The following is a 25,057-nucleotide window of genomic DNA, read 5'->3' as shown; positions in this document are numbered from 1 at the left end:
ACTAATTGTTTTCCCAGTCGGTCTCCACAGCGACTCCTCGTACAAGTGTTGACTTTAAAGCAGACACTGCTCATATTCAGGTTCATAAACAAGTATGGTTATTACTTGAAAAGATGTACATGCTCTAATGTTCAGAAAACACATCACTTTCTTCATACTGTCCATTGCTGCAGCTCCTCTTATGTCGGCCTCCACTGTTGCTAACCCTGGCTTTGTTAGGGGTCGTGCCAGACTAGCCGCTAGGTGTGCATTATGCAAATGTGACATCACAATGGTATGGGAAGTATGGCCAGTACTACTGACGAGGTGTTTCTGGAGCTTAAGTGTTTTCTGTGGGGGAAGGGAGATGCCTTTACTGCAGACTTTGGGCTTTTTACCATTTTATAGCTTTTATATTCATATAAAACATAGATAACACGTTAGAGGAAAGAATAAGTAAAAAGCATCATCTGCCTTCTTAAAGTACAAATCAGTATACTATTGCTTTTTGCAGATTGTTGGGGGACCAAACTACCAGAGATCAGCTGGTTTAAATGTTTTGTGATCTAATTGATAGAAAAAAAGTCAAATGAATATACACCCAGCCACTGGAAAAATAGAAAAGACAGTTTGCCTTGTATATTGTTGCCATGTTACACTATTTTGCTTTTGTGAATGTCACACAACTTCAAGTGGAACCAAAGCAGTCCCTCAAAGGTGCTACAACAGACTGTGTGACCAGTCAAAGATCTCATCGTACTGAGCATATGATGTCATACTGTTGGCATCCGTATGATTCATGTGTTGGAACAGCTGGTATTCATCTGTTCATTTGAACTCTATTTCCTTCTCGAGGTGCAGCAGTGATTTGCTCATTGGTTTGTTCACTGACTTCGCTGTGAAGATTGTATCATTTGTTGTGTGCGATCACAAACACTGAGGGGAGGACGCCAGACACCTGCACGTCTGGAACAAGCAGCAGCCAGTCACCTGATGTGCTCTTGACTTAGAAGCTAGGCAGGTGTTAATTCAACTACATGATCATTTAGAGGAGGCAGGTTGTGGTGCTGCGTGAGCTGCATTACATTATAAAGACCGATGCCCCTATTATTTTGGCCACCCTCATTCAAACCAATGAGAAGCCATGCAAATAAACCCACACCTCTTGGTGTGGTGCAATGCAGCTCCACAGCACCACAAAGTGAAACCTTTAAAATGGTCACACAATTATTGAACACATCTTTAACAGTTTCAACAAAAAAATAAAGATGAACTCATATTTGATTGGTAGTGTTACATCATAAATGACAAATTAAAAAGAATTACAGTTCAATAATCCTGCATTTTGTATTTCTGAACTTGTTTGTGTAATCGTTATTGTCATAATACCATTATGTTGTACTTCTTCTTACTCCTTTTTGATTATGTAGATTCAACAATTAAGCTTTTAAATGTTTCACTTGTTTGTATGATATCTAATATCATAAATTACATGTTTGAAATAAAAGATTCCGGTCATTTTGTTGTTTATTAATGCAATCTTGTGGGCTTTAAATAATGGGACCTCAATGGTTTGATCTGACATGGTTTAATAGATATTTAGAGACATAAAACAAATTAAAAAACCTACAGTTGTAAGTTATGAAGCTGCTGATGAATATAACAAGGGGTGAATAATAATAATATTAATAATAACAATAATTTATATTTCATTGGACCTTTTTGGACACCCAAGGACATATAATAAATAAACACATAAATAATTAATATATAACAATTGACGTGAAACCAAGTGGTTGAATCTGATGACATAATAAAATCACAATTTAAAGCATCAGATATGAAGTTTAAATATCTAATAATAAGTGATAGTATTCTTTTGTAATGTTCATTATGATCGGAACCTGGGGTAGGAACCAACGAGCTCGACTCAGCGACAAGTCGGAACCTGCGGCGCGGACATGTCGGAAGTTTAGACGGTTGCTCTGGGTGAACGAAGTGAACAGTGACAGTCTCGCATCAAACCAGAAACTATTGTCTCCCCCTAAATCAGCCCAGTCTCCCCTTTCCCTCACCCATGGCGTCCGGCTCGGATATAGACATCGAGGGGGCGACCCAGCACCTCCGGGACATCCTGAAGCTCGACCGTCCCAGCAACAGCGCCGGTGAGTCGGAACCGGGAATTCAAAGCGGCGGCTCTAGGCCGCAGGTGCTAACGTTAGCCCGTTAGCATGCTAGCTAGCTAAAGTGAGTTGGGTTTAGCGCGCGCCGCTTTGCAGAAGGCGAATTGGCTCGAGCGCAGTTGCATTGCGTGTACACGAAAGATTCACGTCAGCACCATCAAAATGTCACGACGTGTATTTTCACTTTAATTTGTTTGTACTTGGGGGAAAAAACCAGAAAGCTAACGACGTCGGGGGGAAAAGTGTCCAGTGGTTCATCTTTTCCAAATGCTAGCTAAGCTGCGGGGCTAGCTCCCGTCCCAGTCTATTCTCTGGTTCGTTAAAGCTCAAACCTTTAATGGAGCTGCAGAGGTTGAATAGATAATTAAACCCGTTTTCCACAGCAGCTGCTCACTTAGAGGCTCCGGGGCTTTAAATCCAACTACACGTTTATTCCGCATTTAGCCCCAAAAAACACTTTGCTGCTACCGACACTAGCTCGAGGCTCCGAAACTGCGCACGAAGGTCGTGTTCTTGGCTCGTGTGGGTTTTACTCGCTTCAGCTTCGGTTCTTCATCCCTCTAACAAAGTGCGCAGCCGTTTTCTAAAGTCACATGATGACCGGGGTGTTGCTAAGAAGACGGTGTGTGTCCGGGCCCGTGGACAGAAAGGGGACATGTGTCACTAACTGTGTGTGGGGACTGGAATATGTCCTGGAACTGCACCTACATTGTTTACCTCTGCATGTTCTCAACATCCAACATGCAGGTTTTAACATGGTTCTCCTGCTCTGACACAATCCTCTATTCATACGTTTATGAAAGATGATTGATTTAATGTCTGCAAAGAAGTAGTGAAGTGTGACATCTTTCATACACGCGTATCTTTGCTGTAACAGCAGCACATATCTTATACACAACCACTTTTGTAGTTTCAGTTTCGTTGTAAGGGCCAGGACACATATTTGTATGACCTGTATTCCCAGGAAAACATAACCTAACAGAATGGGACCCAACAAGAAACACAAAGTTGAAAAAGACAGAATGCAAACAGATTTTTAAGACACCAAATAGGTTTTTAAGTATATATATTTCTGTCACTCTTTCTTATGCAAGTTGCATGATATGTGGTGTCAATTTTATACAGTTATAAAAGCCTTCACATAAAACCTCCGGAGGGTTTGGTTCCACCCAGCCCTCTGCTGCGTGTCTTCCCCCATTCTCACCCCACAATCCCGTCTACTGTCCTGTCATTAAAGGAGACGATCCTAAAAATATCTTTAACAAAAAGAAATATACCTCCTCAGCATGTATTTGTAGGCTTAGCATTTTCTTGCTGGCTTTGCATATGTATGCTTTCTACACTGTATCCCAACATAACCCGTGCGTTCAATTTCTTTCCTCAGATGCACAATCAAGTGGTGCTCAGAGGAAGCCTTCTTTTAATGGAGAGCTGAATGGGTTGCTGGGGGCAGTCGGCCTTCTGGGAAGCACTGATAGGTCCACCATGTCAGACTCTACCGCACCCATCTCCACAGACCTCTGCAGCACCCAGGAGAGTCAGATAATGTGAGTGGGGTCCTAATTCTGTCACCTAACCATGATAGCAGGGTAATATTTCTAAGATCTAAAATTAAATCCATTTGGTGCATTTTCCAGCTGCCTCTCCGGTGATGATGGCTCCACCTGCATCTCCATCACATCCAGCAATGTGGAGATTGTGGCAAGTCAAGACTCCAGCATCAACAGCAAGGCTCGGGGCAGCAACAAGGTAAGAACTGCAATCATCAGCTACAACATGGATTTCCTTGAAGTCTATAAATCAGAATAAAGTCAAACCTCTTTACCTCAAAACCTGCATCTGTGATGACTCAATAAGTAAGAAGACATGTGACCGTTTTGTTTTCTGTTCAGGTGAAAATTCAACCGGTTGCCAAGTACGACTGGGAACACAAGTATTATTATGGCAGACTGATAGCTGTGTCCAACTCCTTCCTCGCTTATGCCATCAGAGGTGAGAATCCTTTTATTCCATTAGTCTTGCAGTTTTTTTGTCTGTATTGAGTGCTGTGATACCCCAGGTCCCATGGTTTATGTTCTGTCTTTAAAATATACACTTCTTCCTTCAGGAGCCAACAACCATGCAATGATTCGTGTCCTGAGTCTGTCTTTTGCTGAGCGTTCCCTGCTGAAGGGATTCACAGGGGCCGTCACAGATCTGGCTTTTGCCCACCTCGACTCCTCTCTGTTGGGTTGTGTAGATGAGGCGGGCAACCTAATGGTCTGGCAACTCACCTGCACTGGAAACAAGATTCTGTATCCTGACATGTGGAAAAGGATGTGTGGGAGAATCTGTGTGTGTGTGTGGATTTTACAGCCTCTATTTGTACTTTTTATATTTCTGTGTCTCCTAACCATTTAAATACCAGCCTACACAACTTAAGATTTCACCCACTACATTTGTCCCAGTAGAGATAGTAGATCCTCCAAGTACTGGTTTTCTTTCCCATTTTCCTTAGCTAATGTTCCCTACAGAGATCAGATAGTGATTCATATAAGACGGCCAGATGAAACTCCCCTGAACTCCCACAGACGCCTCATCTGGTGTCCGTTCATTCTGGATGACAACGAGGAGAATCAGGACGACGCCAGCCAGACCCTGGCCCTTCTACATGAAGACAGGGTATCAGAAGAATTAATTACTAAAACAGATTTTTAGAACAGAGTAAAATATAGGAAGTTATCTATGGATATGTCGTAATATTGACCTATTACCACATTTGCATTCCATTTACAGCTAATGTTAAGTAGAGGAGAATGAGCCCATGATTGTAGATAAGGAATGTTCAGTTCCACACAATATTTTTAACTCTACAAAGAAGAGAGAACACTGAAGTCTGTGTATCACCATGTATCAGAAACATTGCGTCCCTGATAATTAATTTTGCTGCCCCCTTCTTCTAGGCTGAGGTGTGGGACCTGGAAGTCTTGAGAGCCAACCACAGCAGTTGGCCTGTCGATGCCTCAGATGTCAAGGAAGGCCTCATCACAGTGAAGGGACATACTCAGGTAGGCATCGTTTTGAAATCCTCAATACAGTACAATTAAATGATCTTCGATTGAATATATACAACTTTAAAGTAAAGGTCACATTTGAGTGGACATGTTCATTGCTAGGGTTAGGATGTTAGATATTGGCATAAACTAAACTAAAGCCAAAGTAAGGACAATAAGTACAAAATGGTATATTTACCAATTGGGATTGTTACATAGATTCCTTACCGTACTTACACTGTATATTTATTTATTCATATTTGTCCCCGCAGCGAGTCAGTGAAGGAGCCTTGTCTCCAGACGGAACCGTGTTAGCCACAGCCAGCCATGATGGATACATCAAGTTCTGGCAGATATACATAGAAGGACGACAGGACAAGCCCAGGTAAATAAATGATTTTTTTGAATGTGTGTTGTTATTTTTCTCTCCCCATCTTCTCATTCACTGTTTCACTTAGCTCTCCGTTTTCCAGATGTCTGCACGAATTGCAACCTCACGGAGGACGTCCCCTCTCCTGCCTTCTTTTCTGTGACAACCACAAGAGACAGGACCCAGAGTAAGTACAACACGGATGCACACACAGCCCTCAGTGAAAACTGTGATATACAGAACATGTTTAGTTCTTTTATTTTCTCTTTCTCCTTCATCACCTCTGGTTCTTTATTCTTTTCAGGGTTCCTTTCTGGCGTTTCCTCATAACGGGAGCTGATCAGAACCAGGAGTTGAAGCTGTGGTGCACTGTTTCCTGGACCTGTTTACAGACCATCAGGTTATTCATTTGGTTTATCATTACAGATATAACCTGTTCTCGTATGGTAGAGCAGTACAAATTCTAATGCTTTTGTTTCCTCTCTTAGGTTCTCTCCAGATCCGTTCAACTCCTCAGCTCTGCCAAGTTTGAAGGCCAGTCTGGACCTCGCTGCTGAGTATCTCATCCTCACTGATGTACAGAGGAAGGTCAGCACAATGTTTTAATTATATCTTTAGAAATTTCACTAATAAGACTTTTAATAAATAATAAAAGTGCTTTTATATTAGTCTTTGATTGAAATTTTAAGCAATTTCATTTGAATTTTCTATCCATCAGTGTCACTCCATCGACATTGCAGCATTAATCTGAACTTGAGCTTCGCCCTTGAGGGTTTAAATCCTTCTTTGGGAAATAGTTTCAGTTAATTAAACACCAATAAATTAGTTCAAGCTTGCGGTATACCTAATCCCAGAGACTCAGTTTGGCTTTTATATTGATGAAAGGGCCATTCTTGCTAGAACAAGGTATAATCAGTCCATGAAACCAGCCCAAAATGTTAGGACGTTTTGGACTTGACCTTTTCATTTCTACCTACATTCCCTTCCCACCCCGAGCCTGACTTCATACTTTGTTGGCGTCGTTCTCTCCCAGGTTTTGTATGTGATGGAGCTGCGGCAGGACATGGAGAAAGGGAAGGCTAATTTCACAGCTGTGTCAGAGTTTCTGCTGACTCACCCTGTGCTCAGCTTCGGAGTCCGGGACGTCGCCCACAGCCGACTGCAACACACTGAGGTCCTCCCTGCAGAGGAGGACAGTGAGAGCATGACTACAGGTACACACATAAACACAGGCTGACAGCTTTGGGAGTGTGGGTGGTTGGTGGTGCTGTCAACAACATCAACTCTTTTTGGGGTGTTTCTGAGTGACATGCGACTGTATGGAGTTGAACAAAGTATATATTTATTTACTTTTGTACCTAAAATTAGCAACATCAGTCTTGGAGAGTCAGGAGGGAGGTTTTCCCTCTGAAAGGGGAGCACACTGCAGAATTTAAAACAGTTGTTTTCCTCTTTAAGATGCAATCATTATATATGTAGCAGCATTGATCTAATTAACACAACATTACCATTCATGTGCGTTTATTTTCTTTCAGAGGGCGTTCAAGGACCCACAGAGTCCAAGTCTGGAATCCAGATTAAACTCTACTGTGTTCACACTAAGTAAGTCCCCAACTCACGATGTGATGTGAGGCACATGACAGGTCCACCACCACAGGGTCTGGAACGAGAGGCTAAATCCCTAAATGTGTTTGTTTGTGTTGTGTGTTTTCAGGACTCTGCAGGATGTCCAGATCTGGTTTCAACCCAACGCACGTTCCAGTTCTGCACTGTTCCTGCCTCATTCTGATTCTCAGGATGGTTTTGGTGAGTCCAACACTCTTGAAGGACAAAACCCAATCCATGAAGATGATGCATCTTTGAGTTTTCATACCTTTCTTTTTCTCAGTGAACATTTTAGATCATCTGTGTCATCTAGCTCATCACATTCTGGGATAGTAATATGATAGATATTGATCCTTAATCAATAGGTTTTTAACAAATTAACTGACTAATCTAGTAAGTTAAGTTTGATAATCATTAACTAATTCCTACACAACCAAAGTATTGATCAATTGAGAAAAACAATTAATAACAAAACTTTACCACATAACTTAATGACTCTTTACATTTTGTGTTTCCAGCTGCTTTTTCGGACCATCTCACTGACCAGAGTTCTGACAAAGAGTCAGGAAGTGGATCCCAGAACGACCTGCGGAAGATCCCATCTCTACCCGCTCCTGCTGACTTCCTGTCCAACTCTGTCTCTGGCAGTGGGCCGATGCCCAAGCTGATGACTCCTGATGCCTTCATGACACCAAGCACTTCGGTACGAACACTGGGAGGCCATCTTTATTACCAGTCTATCTCTCAATTAATGGAAGGGAAGTTGGGTTCATGTCTGAGTTTCACTACAGCATTCAGTTTTCAAAAAAGGTCAAAAACATGTACTTTGCTTCAAACATTTCTTTAGTGGTTGCCTAGCAACATTTCTACCAAAAAAAGATCACCTTTTCCATTTATGCTTGAGTGCTCCTGCCAGCACTTAACAGACAGGAGCACCAAACCATGTTAACACCAGTCTATACAAACTGAAAACTGTTTTGATCCAGTGTCATCCAAGTGAAGAAGTTCGTGAAATAAGAGACAGTTCTGTCTGAATTTTCTTCTGAAAATTGTCAAAATTATATAACTGGCATGTGAATTTATTTTTGATTTTTGTTGTTGCCATTGTGCTTCAGTTTGGAAAGTCATGCGATTTCCTGCAAGATATTAAATGACTAACATTGCAAAGTAAAGCAAAAAAAAATTCTGTATGGTATAAATGTGCATTAAACCACCGAGAATGGATTTTCTTAACCATTCATCATCTTTCCTGCCTGTAATTCTCATTTTTGTCACGTTGCAGGTACCAGCATCACCCGGCAGCAGCGCCAGCAGTCTGACCATCGTAACGGCAACCAGCAGCAACTCTGACTCGACTAACAGGTTGGTTTCTCTATGAAGCTTAGTTGCAATACGGGTTAAAAAAATTAATTAATACACATCTGAAATGTTTTAATGTTAAATATTTTCATCTTTTCTATATTGAATGCTGCTACAGTCATTCTAGTAAAAATTGCGTTGCACAGGTTGTTATGAAGTAAATTTCCAACCATTCAACATTTCATCAGTACTGAATAACTCTGATATCCCAGTTGTATAATGAGAATGTATAGAGTATATATTGTTTTTTTTGGTGTTTGACTGTTAATTGTTGATTATAGCTACATATTTTACTTACAGACTCTTACTATTAAGCCGTTTTCCAACGTGGCCTCCAGGTAAAATCCGGAGAATTGGCTACAGAGTTTACCCATAGTCTGCGTTTCACACATGCACAACACAGCGGGAGGTTTTCTGCACAGACGTGTTCACAACAGCATCAAACCCTGCAACAGACAGATCACGTGATCATGTTTACAGCACCAGACACCGGATTCTCCTGGTCTACGGACTTTATACTATGAGGTCCGGTGCAGAGCATCTCATTCGGTCATTTGCTTTCACACATGCAAATTCCTCTGGAGAAAATACAGAGGATCTGAGTCCAGTCCATGTCTGAAAGCAGCTTTAGATTAACATACCCACATCATTTGTTTGTGGTTGATTGTGGTCGTACACATTAACATGTATGGTTGAGGACAGTCTGTCTGTGTTACCGTGTGCAGAGCTCTAGACGATCACAGTCACAGTCCTAACAGAGCTGAGAGCAGCAGCAGTAGTCTCACACTCTCTGCCTCCACCAGCAGCCCAAGAGCTGCTTCCGCTGTACTGCTGCCAGGACTGGAGAACCTACAGGTAGGCCCTGACACACTTACCTTCTTTTAAAACACTCCTAATACTCTTACAGCATGATGTTTTATTTTCTTTACATGGCTTCTCTCCATATCCAGGCTTTGGCGTCCCCTAGTGGTCTTCTTTCACTTGACAACTCCCAGATCATGGACTCGCCAATCCTGCAAAATCTGGCCTCTCCGACCAGGGCCCGCTCCCCTGATGTCATCTCCTCCGCCTCCACGGCCATGTCCCAGGACATGCCGGAGATCGCATCCCAGACGCTGCAGCTTCAGCGTGGACTCATGTCCAGCTTGGAGCCTTTACCACTTTCTGCGCTTCAGACAGACAGCATGGCATCTGCTGCCTCTGCTCTGCACCTGCTCACCTCTCCACGCACAGCCAACAACAGGTATGCCGATGACCAGCAATGATACTGTAACTATTACTGGTCCCCTAAATTAACCAAACTATGGCATTTTCTGTCTCAGTCTTTTAGCCCTGGAACTTGGAGGTGCAGATGGGCCAGTAAGTGGGGCTATAGAGTCAGAGCCTAGACTCAGCCACACTCCCTCTTTGCTGGAGAATGCCTTATCGCAGGAGAACCCTGGGGTAGGAGGAGGGTCCTCCGATGGAAACGTTAGCCACACACCTTGGCCAGCTGCACCCGACATCACCAGAGAAACCAGGAACAGTCTCAGGGACAACGGCCTGGGAGACTGGTGAGAAATTCCCCACTCACATGTAGAGGCGTTACACAAATGTAAACGTACACAACTACATCAAACATCTCTTAGAAATTCTAAAACCTATTTTGCTAAATTCTACAGATGCTTTGAGAAAGTAAAACTTGGATGGTGTCTGTTGTTGACTTGTTGTAGTTCTCAAATAATTAGGAATAATGGAAAGTGATCACAGGTTGCCCAAACCACTAGACAGTTGTATCAGGCTTTAAAATGTGAAGGATGAGACGACAGTAGGACCGGGTTGGTCTATAGGTCATATCTGTGTTGAAACTGTGAAGGAAGTGTGAAAACCACTTATCAAACTGGGCTTTGTGTTGTATCTCTGCTGTGTTGTAGTTCAAGGGAAGAGTCAAAGGTGCACATGAACTCACCTTACCATCGACGCTCGTATCACCTCTCACAGAACGACAGTCAGGACACCGGTGCAGAGCAGAGGTAACGCAAATAAACACACCTTCTCCTTGTTAATGCAAATAAGCAGACTCCTCTCGTATCATCCATACAGAAGAAGAAATTACACTGATCTGTGTCCTTTATTCACAGTGGCATTTTGTTTTTAATGACCTTTGGCTCTGTTGTTGTCTTGTGTGTCTGTTCCCAGCGACCCTGATGATGAGGTGGCCAGCCTGGCGTCGTCTTCAGGAAACTGTGGCTCTCGCTCCTCTCACAGGATCTCTGTGAAGGACTGGAAGACGTCACCACGAGGTTCACCAAAACTGAAGAGGAAGATCAAGAAGGATGACGGGTATTTTCATATTAACCGCAGGCTAAAGACACTTCTCTTCCGACTACACCTTGGTTAAGAAGATGATGTCTAATAACCATCGTCAACTCTGGTGTTTATAAAAAAAATAAAAAAGAAGTCTACTTATATATTGCACTTACATGTAGCACATGTAGTTTGGCTTTTTTTTAAAGACTAGTTGTACTGTTACGTGCTTCTTGCTGATCTGGGTTTGTACCCTCGTGGTTGAATTCACTTGTAAATCGCTGTGGATAAAAGCGTCACTATAAGAATTATGATTTCTTTGCGCATTAAGAGATTTTCAAAATATCAGTTATTTACAGAACTATATATATATATATTAGTCCAAAATGTTGACTGTCTTTCACATAATGGATTTTCTTCTTTCCTTTCTCTCAGTGAAATGGCTCAGTCCAGGCAAATGGACTCAGCTCAGGTAAGATGATCACAAAATATTGCTTTTATTGATTTTCCATACATTTTATTTGATGTTCACTTTCAAGTTCATTTGAAAATAAATTTTACCTAAGTTAATTAAACTAGAAATGTACTTTTGGCAACTATTTGAGCATATCAAGTGCTTTTTCTAATCTTTTAGTTCATAATTCTTAGTTCAGTGTTAAAACTAAAAAATATTGTTAAATTCAGGTGTAATTCCTACATTTTAGCAGCACTTTACATGGCCTCCTTTTTTAAGTCATTGTCTCCATCTGCTTATAGATGAATGTAGAAGTTCAGGAGGAGCTGTTGATGCTCCTGCGTAGCCAGCAGAGGGAGCTGACTGAGCTGCGTGGACAGATCGAAACCATGCAGAGCTCCATAATGGCCCAGGTCGATCATGTCCTGTCCAACCACCAGGAGCAAGAACGTATCCTCTACTACAAGTTTTTAAAAGTTTTTACCTCTGTCAAGGAGGCCATGTTTTCACCCCTCACCTTTTGCAGTTCCAAATTCAGTTTCACAACACTGTATATATTCAGCCCCACAAACCACGTCTCATGAAACTAACAACAGAGCGGCACCTAGCAAACACTTTACATCCTTGAACAGCAACAACTCAAATGCATAACAAACAAGGACATCTTATAAACAGCGACGGACAGTAAAAACATCTTGCAGCTTGTTATTTTGAGCCTTGACCGCTCCCGCCCTCAGAGCGCAGACTGGAACGAGTTCTGGCCGAGAGTCAGAATCACCAGCAGCAGCTTCAGGAGCAGCTCAGCCAGCATCTCAGCCACGCCCTCACCTCCGCCCTCACCAACAGAATGGACAAAGTGCTACGGGATGAAATGAAGAAAACCCTCCCACAAAGTAAGAAAAGCACAGAAACGTTTCACAAACTTTATGTGTTCTGACGGTTGATGGGACTCAAACACACAGAGAGGTCTTATGTATTCCTCGGCACTCGGGGGGGGTAATGAAAACAGAGCCTGTGTCGAATGCAAGTGTCACTAATCTACATTCAATTCCAGCTCACTGACATTAGCCTCCAGAGACCTGATCTGTTTATCAGAAATAGCATTATACATGCACACATCTAAACTGCCCCATCTCAAGGATTAACATCTTTCCACGGCTTCCATCCATATAAACAACATCAGGGGAGATGGAGGTGTTGTATGAAAACGTCCTGGTATTACACTGAAATGTTTGTACTAGATTACACCTGCTGGTAGCACCTCTCTGACAGCAGCAGCTCTTAAATCAACAACACAGTCATGTTCTCCTGTGTGTTTATTACAATACAGCCATTTACATTGTGTGCAAGCGTGGGTTTTGATCAGAGTCAGAATGTGGATACACGACGTGGATGGTGATTTCCAAAGAAGCATAAAATAAGATTGAGTTTAGTAAACAACACATTCGGACTTTTCACAGTAAAACAATGTCCTCACCTACTGTTGCATTTCTATTAGAGAGATTCTTGGGGCCGAAGCTGATACTGGTATTAGGGAGTAAAACATTTCTGATATTGATAAATCAGCCGATATATGTTCCTAAGAAAAAATTGGCAATGATTCCTAAGATTTTATCAACTCTTATGACAAAAAATGCATTTAAGGCTTGATATTTGAAAATGTTAACCATAAATTTGATTATACATAACTAACTACAACAGAAAACACATATATAGAATTTAGTTAAGTAAATAAACCTAATATTTTACGTATAAAGTAAAACTAAATGAACATCTTTTCTGCATCGTTTATTCTGTAAAATAAAGCATATCAGCTAATGAAAAAATAAGCGCTGATACTGATACATTTATGAAACGCTCATATAGGCCGATATAATCATCCAACCGATAAAAAGACCAGGCTCTTATTTCTATTCATGGATTGAGACACTTAATGGAAAAGTTTTTCCTGCTTCCTCGGTCCAGTCCTTCCTTCAACCTTCTAATCTGAAGAACAAATGCTTATAAAGACACCTTGTTATTTATGAGCTGCTCGATTTTATATCAATATCGACAGGAGCTGTTCTTTTATGACGGCCGTCCTCTCTTCATTGTGGGAGTCGGAGCTCGACTCTGCTGACACCACGGGGAGTTTGTAAGAAGTCAAACGTACCAGGTGATGGTGGTATTGCACCATTTCATTGTTTGCCAGTAACAAATGAAGATTTCATCAGTCTGCTCGTCTGCTGGCTCCTCTGTCATCTTTCAGTTCTGGTTTAGAAGACAGAACTATACTTGCACTTCTTTATCTCTTCTCACTGACCGCTGAATAATGTTCAACATTACAAATACAACTATTTAAAAATATAATACAGTTCCTAATGTTCCAAACTGCAGTGTTGTGTGGCACTAATTTTGAAAAATTAGCAATTTATTTATCTCTCTAACCTTTTCTGTAGTCACTCATTTTAAAGATCAGTATATCCGACCATTCAGCTCAGCTGTGGCCATTTACCTGTATGTACGTCGATGTCCTGACTGTTTTATAAAGGAGAGATGAGGCGCTGCTGATCCGCCAGGTTCTCTTTAGTGAGTCAGGTAGAAGAACAAAAGTTAGATCCCTGAAGACAGTCATGGAAAATAACTTCAGGTGAAATAATATTATTAATTCATAATTGTGTCTTGGATCATAGGCAGAGAATCACACCAACAACCAGAGTATCGACTCTGGGTCTTCACCAGGTCCTGACCATGAAATAATGATAACCTCTGCTGGGCTGTCTCTCCTTCTCTTCACCAGATGCTGTGATGCACCTTAGTTGTACCAGAACAGAAAAGAGAGAAGAGAAAGACGAGATTTAGATGTTTTCATGCTGTTCAGATGTTAAACTGTGGACAGAGGTGCAATGATGAAGTGGACGCAAATAGTTTTCAATAGTTGAACTTCTGTTGCTATAGACACCGTCTGTCTCTGTGCTTTGCTGTGGCTAAGTGAAGGTAACAGATGAAATGCTGAATCTTTTAAGGACATTAACAAAGAAACAGTATTTAATGTAGATCAGTCACGACACGGCTAATTAGTTTTTCACTTAATAAGGTCAGAATGTTGATACCAGTCTGCGAATCAGGTCACTGCATCCTTGATTTGAATCAGCAGTGAATATTGAAAGTTTAGCTTTTCATAGTAAAATAAATCTGGTGTATTTTGTTTCCTTTCTTTTATCGTCTCTGCAAAGTTGAGATTTGCAGCACAAGAAGTAGACAAATGCAGACCAGACAGAACATCAATAAATCAATAATGCTTGAGATCATCCCAGGCATAAGTTAAATTAAATATAACAAAGCCAGCTAAGGTTTGTTGGACTGACACTATAATTAGGCCGTCTTTGGAGAGATGTTCTCCTACTTTACCTCTCCTGCCCTGTATTTCGAGGATGAGATGTCCCTGTCTTTTTCTTCCTCCTCCTCCTCCTCCTCTTCGTCCTCTGATCACAGGCCTAATCACAGGAGAGTTCCTGCTAATCTGTCTTGTTAATTCTTTGCCCTCTCCAGCAATTTCAAAGAGCCTGGAGCCTGTGACAGGTCAGCTGAACAACACAATTGCTGCCAAGCTGACCGCTGTGGAGGTCACCCTGAAGGACAACGTCAGCAAGGTGGTCAAATCCAAGGTAGGTAACCGGCTTACTTCACCACCTGTCTCTTGATGCCTCTGCATCGGGCGACAGCCAGTAGCCAGAGGCATAATGTCTTCAGGTTGTCTTCATGTAATCATGATATCTCACGCCTTTCAAATGTGGTGCTAACATTCACTAGGATTCAAAGATGAACTGATGTTCAAAGTAGTCAAGATTCAAGGTCGCTGCGACCCCTTCAAAATCCAGTTTTTCCCCTTGTCATTCTCCGGAGGGGCTGTATGTAAGAACACGAATGTCTCAGTGAGGCTCCGGACTTTCTCCACTAGCCCAGAGTAAAAACTCCAGATAATGCCTGAGTGAGCCGATATGAGAAACCAGCAGGAGATCCACTGGAGGAGCGAGTGGGGGTGTTGATGATTGTTCTTACACATGACAGATGCAAAACTGAAAAAAAACGAGAAGAATATAAATATAAATATCTCAGGTGGAAAAAGCGGTGTAAGACAGCTTTTGGCGATGAGAGCCGACACTGGTGTTGATGTGCTGTTAACAGAAACACTCGACAAGTCATGTCCTGCCTGCTGTGCCCCCCCCCCCGTCACCCAAACACTGTGATTTCTGTGCAGGTGTGAATGCATCTCAGTGGAGAATCTTCCACTGTGTGTCGCTCATGTGTGAAATGCAAACTCCGGAGAAAGTCCCGACCTAATTGGACAGACAGTCTCTGGAGTTCGTTTGAAAATGGCTTTAGACTCACTGTTAAACTTTAACATGATATCTCAAGTCTGCCTTGAGGGGATTTCTTTAAATTATGAGCAGTTGTCACAGACTTGAAGATGAACTGATAATAGCAAGACACCAAGCAAGACACCAACAGGGCGTTAATTCTAGTTCATTGCAGAGTAAGCCATGTGGTCTTAAACAAAAATATCTGTTTCTGCTTCCTGTTTCCCAGAACACGACGGATGCAATTGGTCGAGCGGCAGCTGAAGCGATGCAGGGGCCAATCCAGGCCGCATACAAAGATGCCTTCCAGAGCATCGTGCTGCCCGTGTTTGAGAGAGGCTGCCAGTCCATGTTTCAGCAAATCAACGACAGCTTCAAACAAGGAACCCAAGACTGTAAGTCAACCTCATCAAGCATCAACATCTGTGGTTTCATCAGCAAAGAAACATTGGTAAAGATTTAAAAGATATGACCATGACCATGGAAACCATTTACCATGACCGACTCAAGGCCAAATAAGGTGATTCCTCTTCAATCCTGTTTGTTATATGTTCAAACTGCCCCTGGAAGCTTCTGCTGTGTCTCACGATGACATGTTTCCTTATGACGGAGAAATGGTTTGTTGATGTAGGTTGTTTCCCCGACGCAGCCCTGAAATCGGGGTCTGTTTATCGTGAAGTCTAATTAAATAACCATCTCTTTCAAAAAGCTCAGGGACGGCTTTTGTAATGTTTCCTTTTCAGAGTCATGGCTCTGATGTTTTGATAAGCAGTCAGTTCTTTTTTTCTTTTCTCAGACTGTGTTCGTGCCCACCTCTCGAAGACGCTGTTTTCTTTTTTTAAATCTTACAGAAGCTGTCATAATGTGTATAGAGCGGAGTCGGCGGTAAATAGAAAGTCTGCAGCACCTCTCTGAGTCTGTGAGCTTGTTCCAATTTATATTTAATCCATGATCAAATTTAGAGTTCAGTGTTTTGTGTGTAAATATTGATTTTAACTAACATCAGCTCCACCACATAACTACTGCACACACCTTCAGCTGCTCTTTATACCCCCATTGTGTCCCAGTTGTGGGAATTGTGGGGAAAAAAGGTTAAGTTAATGAACAAAGCAGTGCATTGGTGTAGTGGTGGTGACCATGCACTGATTACTAACTGCTGCTCGACAACATAGTCAAGAATTAATGATGTGATGCAACTTCAGATAAGTAATGTCTCAAAAACTTTCTGGCGGCCAAAGAGGAAACAGAGAAATAGTTCATCATTTTAAATCTCTTTTCCAGCTTCATATTTATCTAAACCTCTTTCCTATCGTCAGTATAAAGTAGATTATAACACCATAAGCCTTTTTTTTTAAAGTTTGCTTGTAATATTATCAAGATCTCCAGAAAGTTTGGTGAAAAATTGACCAAATACGTGAAGTTTTTTGCAGTAGAGACGCATAAATCATCTGATTTGTCTTCTGAGCTGCAGTGTTGGTTGTTAATGTTCAGTGCGTTTGGCATTTCTGCTGACCTTTCTCATTTGATTATCATAATACACAATGGACCTTTTGACTGCATTTATACTGCTTGTTTGGAGGGAACAAATTATTATTATTAATAATGTTGTTCATATTTTACCTTGTAGACATCCAGCAGCTGGAGACTCACATGAAGAACAGAAAGCAGAGAGAGCAGGAGGCCCGAGACCCCATCGTGGGCCAGCTCCAACAGATGATTGACAGCTTCCAAACCTCCAGTGACCAACTGGCCAATAACATCACAGCTAACGTCCGAGGCGAAGTCCAGCACCAGATCCAGATGATGGTGGGAAAGTATGTATCCAGATATATAGATCCTGACGGTCTCATTTGAAATCTAGAAGGTAGAGCACATACCTCCATCAAGATACAACAGTTCCCTTATGACTCCACGTTTAAATTCACTCTATCTGGATTTTTATTTTTAGATCTGCAGCACATTGTAGGCCTTAAAAACTTAATTTTAATAAAACTACCAACAAGGTCAAACACCCCGGTCAGGATTTATCTCGGTACAACCTGCTTGGCTGTGGGTAAGACTGTGGAGACCTGCCGCCTCGATGATGTTCCTTCATATCTGTCGAACTTCACATAGGTTTTACTGATTAACATTCTACTCTGATGTTTTTAATATCAGATCTGCACATCAGCAGATGCCTATGCCAGTCCTGGCCTTATTCACTGCCTATTGAGCAGGTGTGTAATGGATTGGAGAGTAGAAACAAGCAAAGCTTAATCCTGGAGCTCATGTAAGAACATAAACTCGATCCAGTCTCTTGTTCCCTCTGCAATTAATTCCGTGGCCTCTGGAGTTTATATACGTGTCGTGGGTGGAGCAGAGAGCGAGTAGTTGGCCAAATAAAACTTCATAATATTGAAAAAGAATTGAAAAGGCCCCGATTGAGCTGCGACAGATTTTTACTCCGAGATCCGACATTGTAACTGGAGTAAAATGGAGCATAACCTTCTTTCTGGGCTCTCGTCTTGTTCGTCCATTCTGTTCCTCCCCCAGTTTGCAGGAGACTATCCTCAGTCACGTTCAGCGGATTGTTAAAGGGGAGGTGGGCCTGGCCATGAAGGAGCAGCAGGCTGTGGTCACCTCCAGCATCATGCAGGCGATGAGGTCGGCTGCCGGCACGCCCGTCCCCACAGCACACCTCGACTACCAGACACAGCAGGCCAACATCCTGCAGCTCCTCCAGCAGGGCCAGCTCAACCAGGCTTTCCAGCAGGTAACACACACACATGCACTAATGCTCAACCAGGTCTAGCATTGCCCACGTAGCAGCCTCTGCAGCTGAATTGTTGAAAAGTGTTTTCCAGTTGATAATGAATGCAAACAACCTCCTATAACTTTAAATTATTCACTGGTACACATGCACTTACACACACACGGGGTCCACCAGGACTGCAGGGCCCACAAAGCCAATATATTGCTACTGCTTCACACAGTCCCCTATGCCGGCCCCACTCGTCCTGTAGCTCTATTGCGTTCGTGGTGTGAACAAAGGTTTATGTTGTGAGCCGATGGCAACGAAAATATTGTGTAAAAAAACTGAATTATATTACAGGGAAGCTGTAGATCTTTAAAAAGTCTTAAATTCAATTTTGCAGATAAAATGCTTTAATGTATTCTTGTATAAATCATTAAATTGTCAGTCAAGATAAATCTTTATTTTTTACTGTGAACATTTCTCTACTCGGCCAGATTGAAGAAGAAGAAGAATTTTTTCCATAATGGATTGTTAGTCTGTTTCTGGTTAAGTTTATTCATTAAACTAATGCTGCTAGTTTATGAACATGGGAGAAATGCAAGGTCTTGAGATTGATGAGTGCTCGTGGTGGATAAAACCAGTTCTTTGAAGCACTTATCAAGCAAAGGGGCGCTGTGTGTCTAGACTTTCAAACTTGGGACAAGTATAGTTTCACTTTTTGTGTGCAGGAATTGTGTGATTTTTAAAAAAGATTTAAAAGTTCCCAATTAAACTTGTTTATAGCTGTAGACTTCCTGTTACAGATGTTTCTCTTTCTACTTTTAGAACTGCCGGCAACGTGAAGGTTACTGTTCGTCAAAGCTTGTTTTTATAACTTCGTTTATTCGTTATAAAATAAAATATCCTCTGTCTCCAGGCTCTGTCAGCCACAGATCTGAACCTGGTGTTGTATGTGTGTGAGACCATCGACTCTCAGCAGGTGTTTGGTCAGCACCCCTGCCCCCTGAGCCAGCCCGTCCTGCTGTCCCTCATCCAGCAGCTCTCCTCCAACCTCTCCACCCGCTCTGAGCTCAAAATCAGGTGAGGACACCACGGTTATTTCATGCACCTTTTTTTTTTTGTAAAGTATGTATACAATGTGATGTTGTAGCGGTTGTCAGTTGTTCACACTGGCTGTGGTTCTGCTGCGGCGCTGCTTCTGCCAGCGCTGCTTCTGCCAGCGCTATGTTTATACATAGGGTTTGCCTTGAAAATGGCTATAAATGCCTGAGTGTGTGTGAAAGAAAGACGACGAGGGCACCAGGGCCAAACAAAGTTAAAGTTCTTTTTTCTTATTATGAGAAATGGACCACGATAGTGTAAGTATGTTAATTAATGGAAAGTTCCACACACATCTTCGACAGCAGCAGACGAGTGAGGCTGCCCACAGCAAACTCTAACTTTAACGAGAAACCTCCACCAAGTCCCAACAGTCTCCTTACATTTCAATCATGCTGCACCAAATTATACTCATAGATATTAGTCCCCTAAATATGTCAAGATCTCTCCATTATTTGTTGAGGAAAATTTGGAAAAACCCAGTTGATCTGTCCCTTAATCAAAACTGCTCCAAGAGTTAATATAATAAAAACATAACATCTGTGGCACATGAATCGTGACGTACAAAACAGTGTCTCAAATTCAAAATAACACAAATATTGATCTTTCTTACATCTGTACTTTTCAGTTTCCCGGCAGGAAATCACAGCCTCATTTTAAGTATTGTTTCACACTTTAGTTTGATGTAAGACCTGTTCTTGAAAGTGCAGCAGGCATAACTTGCAATTTTGGAAAATGTCACCGGTTTTAATCAAAAACCTGCGAAGTGAATAAGTTATCGTCTCCACAACACGTCTTGAGTTTGAACTCATTTTCTCTCAAAGCAGCGGAAGCAAACTCGTTATGAATGACATTACACACCTGTTCTCCCACACAAGCCCAGTCCTTTTTGCCCTTGGATCAATAATAAACTCTCTCTTTGCCTAAACTTTTGCTCCCCATCTCATCTCCATCGTACGTCCATTATTCCTCGTCTCCCGAGTGCTAAACGGTGCTAAACTGCTGACCCCATCACCCGGCTCCGTCTGCAGCTCCGCTCCACGGCTGCCTGGGGAGCCTAAATGATCCCCGTGAATAGCGTCGCAGTTTTTGATGCTCGCTATTGTTCTGCTCTTTCCGTGTCCTTGTGTCTTTTTATCCCGTCGTTCGTTCCCCGCACTGCTGCTTTTCTCTCTGCTCTTTTTAACGGCGTGCGTTGTGCGGTTTTCCTTTTTCTAATGAATGGACGTGACTCATGAGTGAGTCGGCAGCGCGGTTGATGGTGATACTAGGATACAAGTGGTGTTTCTGAGATGGAGATGAATGGGGGAACGTGTAAAGAAGCTGTTTTCTCACACGGGGTCACTCAGGAGGCTGGCAGGAGAAACTCTGAAGAGGGTCTGCAGCAACTGACTGTGACTTTTTTGGGAATTCAGATAATTTCAAGATATTATGCGGAGTTCAGTGTTTGTCTGAAAGCAGCTCGAGGGAGGGAGAGCAGAACAGATCTGGAGAGATTCAGAGCTTCTGCATCGTCTTAAAGTAAAAAATTCAATCTGAATTTTAGACCTTATAAAGTCTTAAACATTAAAATATTTCATACAAGGTCTTAAATACATTAAAGTAGGTCTTCATTATGTTAATGCACATGTCACTGTGTGTTGTAGTTCTTTCTCCATGATACAAATATTAGCCCGTTGTAATAAAACTACAAACATCTTGGTCAGAACGTGTGTGAGTAGTTCTGGGACTTGATGTTCCTTCATATCTGTCGTACTTGACCTAGATCTTAAGTTTCTTTCATTATGGTCTTAAACAGTCTTATATTTAACTCTAAACCCTGCGGAGCACAGTCTGGAGGCTGTCCACCGAATGTCTGACTGGATTAATAAAGAGTTAAACGTGTTGTAGCCTGAGCGAGAGGACAGGACACAGGTGAGGACGAGGAAAACTCAATTTCTGCAGTGATATTTGCGGTAAGACGCTCACGTTCACCCAGCGGGCCGGTCGCCAGGAGGGAGATCAAGGACGACACGTGATTCAATCTGTGAAAGGCGACCGGGACAGAGTCAGAACTATCTGTGTTCCCCGCAGCTGCTTCAGGGGTCAAAACAGAGTCTGCACACGTTCCCCTGTTCTGCTTTTATATCTGAGAGAGAGATGGCCGTGATTCAAAGTTTCATGTTGTTCACGTCAAACCTATTTCATTCCATTTTCTCCTCGTAGAACAAAAATGACTACAACCTGTTGTGCTAAGCTAATTTTGTCATCGTGCTTTTTCTCCTGCCTCGTGACTTAAAGCAACACTACGCAACTGTTTATACATTAAAATAGCAGCTTCATTAAAATGAGTGCGATGTTTGAATGAGTGTGAACGTGGAGAATATTTCCTCTTTCATTCCCTCTCTTCACCCTGAACCTCTGTTCTCTGTAACTCTGGTGAGTGGGTTCGATCTCCTGTGAGAAGAACTGACAGAGTCACAGCTTCAACTGTCACAATCAGCTCCAGCAAGTTGTAGAGTGAAGCTGAACTGTGGATCAGTTAGAAAGAATTAGAATTTACTAAAAACCAGAGTTTATTATTGAGCTTTTGTCAATGGGTTTCTGAAATCTGCGTGGTGGAAAATCAGGCTTTTACTCTTTAGTCTAACGTCTCTCTCCCTCTGTGTCCCTGTGCAGTTACCTGGAGGACGCGGTGATGAATCTGGACCACGGCGACCCGCTGACCAGAGACCACATGTCCTCCGTGTTGGCCCAGGTCAGACCCAAACTCTTTGCGTTCCTGCAGCAGGACCCCCACAGCCTGCTCAGCAAGAGGGCGCGGCGCCTGATGATGATGCTGCAGGGTCTCGTCAACCACTAGTTCTCCTCCTGGAGTCTGGTGCTGAGGAGATAGATGCAGATCATGAGTCCAGTTTTGTTAAAGTTGAGTCCAGGACGACTTCAGCCTCTTTGTTGGAGCGTGAGGATGAAACTTGTTGGTTGGAGATGAAGACGAGGGCTTGAAAACTTTTCACTTGGTTAAAGAAGGTTCCCTCCAGTTCCTCCACACATTCTTTGTTCCTCCTCCTCTCACTGCACCAGGGACGTGTCATGTTAGGAAATAGACTGTTTTTGTTATGCTTCCTTCCCCCTCGTCATACCATCAATGCAAAACAACAACATTCTGGACAGAGAGATTGTTGTTGTCTGTTAAAGAGACTCTAAGTTCACTCTAGGTTCTTCCACACCTCCATTACGGCTGCTCCTCCTCCTCCCGATCAAAGAGCAAACGACTGCCTCACAGACGGCAGCACAGCCCTGATAATTATGTTCATCTCCACCCCCCCCACCCCCGACGCATAGAACCGGACTTTTCATGTTGCATCATCCAAATGTGCAAAAGACTCAAAGAATGTGCAGCTGAGCGAAACGTTGCCGTTTCCTTTTTTGTTGTTCCGCTCTGCTCCTCCGACCCGTCAGGCAGACACATTGAGTTTCTGGACGGGATGCGGACGCTGCCTCTGAGCAACAGAAACAACGGGAAAGTGCACAAAAATGTCGCCGCGTTTCTCGGCCATTGGAGCGAACAGGAGGCTCGGACGCATTTTTTCTTTCCTTCTCGGGAGCAGCATCCTCCTCCTCCTCGCTCGGAGTTACAGTGGAATTCAGTTGCCGCAGAAACGCGCTGCTCAGTTCAGTTCTCTTTAACAACCCAGCGACTCCCAGCAACCAGAAGAATCAAACATCCAAAGCCAATTTATGTTGGTGGGATTTTTTTCCTTTCAGTTGTTTCTTATTAGGTTGGAGATAAAAAAAAAAAAAACCTCAACAGGCCAAATCTCTCTCAGCGAGGATCAGCGCGTGGAATTGTTTTACTGAAAGTTAATAAGATTTGTTTTGTGTTTGGAGAATTCAGGATGAAACGCATATCTCATTATACCCTTTTTTTCAATCTGACCTTGTTTTCACAAATCTTATTGATGAGAGTTTCTGAAGGAAACAAATACGGCTAAAGGAGAAATGACTACAAAATAAAAAAACATTTGTGAAATCTTATAAATATTTGAGAAAGCCCTTCAGGCTGAAACAAATCCCCCTTTAGATTCTGAATGGTTTGGCGCCTGTCGAGAAGTTGGCAGTTTATCCTCGTGTGCAGCTCCGACTGCTTTTCTTCTGTCAGTCCCCTTTTTTTATATATATATAACAGTTAGTATTTGTAAGACTTGTATACTTGCTTTAAAATTTGTCAAACTAGTTATTAAACATAATAAAAATGTTTCCTAAAGTTTAATGGTTACTGCTGATGATTGTTTTTTTGTTGTTATTTTTGTTTTTTTTTTAAATCAGGAAATTCAAAGTCATGTTTGTCAAACTTAATGTGCAGTTCCTCCTCACAGACTCTAGGAGGCAGCACTTATTTGGATTGCAGATGTTCCCCCCCCCCCACCCCCGCCCCGCCCCTGCTTGTCTTTTGGAAGTTTTGAGTTCAGAAAATCATTCCTGCTCTTTGTCTGTTGAGCCGAACATCGAACCGCTCGTGTTCCGGTTGTGAAAGCACTGATTCTTCATCTTTTTTTTAAAAGTGTGTGTGATCGTTTGTGTGCAGCTCAGTTACACACGTTGTTTAACTCACAACAGGGCGTTCACACTTCTGCTGATTGTAAAATAAAAGCTGTGTTTATTTGCCCCCTGTGTTCAGAATCAGTTAAGGTGGATTTGTCTAGCAAGTGCCTTATTGTTCTCGATCTGTTTTGGACGTTTGATCTCATTTAGACAACTTGTAATGTTTCAGGCGTGAAAAAAATATCTCATTTAAATCTGACACGTTTTATTTCATTAAAAACTTGGATCTGAAAGTGCAGCTGAAGCAGCAGCGAGAGGAGAACCTGTGCGTTTAGTTTGCAAACATCCAGCTCACGACTTTGGACCCGGACAGATGAGCGATCATGTCAGTGAGGAAAAGAGAGAAATGTTTATTCTGACTTTCAGCGTCAGTCCGTGCTGCAGAAGAGGAAACCGTCTGTTTTCTGTTTTCTCTCTTTCCGTTGTGTTCGTTTCCCTCGGCTTGTTAAGTTGTTGTCTTTTACAGTTTCTTTTACCCTCAACATTTTGGAATAAAATTAAAAAAGACTTGTTTAATTTATTGTGTCTTTATTTTCAGTCCAACACCTGAAGTCGGCTCCTTTTCTCCTTCAGCAGATTCAGTGTTGGGTTGTTCAAAATGTGTTAATATACATTTGCATTTGATTCTTCTTTCTGCAACACATGTAGCTCATGAATATAAAAGAAAATACAGTTACCAACAAGTAACAAACTACATCACATGTAAAACTGACTAAATATAGAAGACATTGTTTTTAGGGAAATTAAGGACATTTATAATAGAATACAGCTATAATCAGTTTTTCAGATTTACATATTTACATAATTTATGAAATAAAACACATTGTAGATGTTAAGGCTTGTTGCTTTCTGACCTTTTGGCCACTGACCCTTCTTACTGGACACCTGATTGGCTCCTCTGTGTGAAACGTGGACCTCTTACAACCACTGATATAGAACATTTCTGTCATTGGTCTAACTGGGAATCCATATGTCCAAAAATAATAATTTCTGCACCAGTTGATCTGAGTCAGTTGAACTGTGTTTAAACCTG

The 25,057-nt window shown here is 42.1% G+C and overlaps 1 protein-coding gene across 3 annotated transcripts; it reads left to right on the top strand.

Moving 5' to 3' along the window:
- Positions 1-1,925: 1,925 nt before the first annotated feature.
- Positions 1,926-24,535, top strand: edc4 (enhancer of mRNA decapping 4). 3 transcript variants are annotated; one of them, XM_035157095.2, is made up of 30 exons: positions 1,926-2,144; positions 3,547-3,709; positions 3,800-3,911; positions 4,055-4,154; positions 4,270-4,456; positions 4,676-4,823; positions 5,105-5,209; positions 5,467-5,579; positions 5,668-5,751; positions 5,869-5,964; positions 6,053-6,152; positions 6,598-6,778; positions 7,100-7,166; positions 7,279-7,370; positions 7,688-7,872; positions 8,452-8,531; positions 9,254-9,383; positions 9,479-9,771; positions 9,851-10,081; positions 10,442-10,540; positions 10,707-10,850; positions 11,250-11,286; positions 11,571-11,718; positions 12,006-12,161; positions 14,800-14,915; positions 15,838-16,003; positions 17,236-17,422; positions 18,141-18,360; positions 19,259-19,422; positions 22,099-24,535. In XM_035157095.2, the coding sequence occupies exons 1-30, from the start codon at positions 2,057-2,059 to the stop codon at positions 22,280-22,282; spliced, it is 4,176 nt and encodes a 1,391-aa protein (XP_035012986.1). In that variant the 5' UTR covers positions 1,926-2,056; the 3' UTR covers positions 22,283-24,535. The 3 variants fall into 3 exon arrangements, with proteins under 3 accessions (XP_035012986.1, XP_035012988.1, XP_035012985.1); XM_035157097.2 differs by having other exon boundaries at positions 5,653-5,751; positions 9,332-9,383; XM_035157094.2 differs by having other exon boundaries at positions 5,653-5,751.
- Positions 24,536-25,057: the final 522 nt, after the last annotated feature.

This window comes from Hippoglossus stenolepis, chromosome 5 (genome assembly GCF_022539355.2).
Source record: "Hippoglossus stenolepis isolate QCI-W04-F060 chromosome 5, HSTE1.2, whole genome shotgun sequence".
Taxonomy (NCBI): Eukaryota; Metazoa; Chordata; class Actinopteri; order Pleuronectiformes; family Pleuronectidae; genus Hippoglossus; species Hippoglossus stenolepis.
Note: the sequence above shows the minus strand (reverse complement) of the source record. Positions and strands in the feature narration are given on the sequence as shown.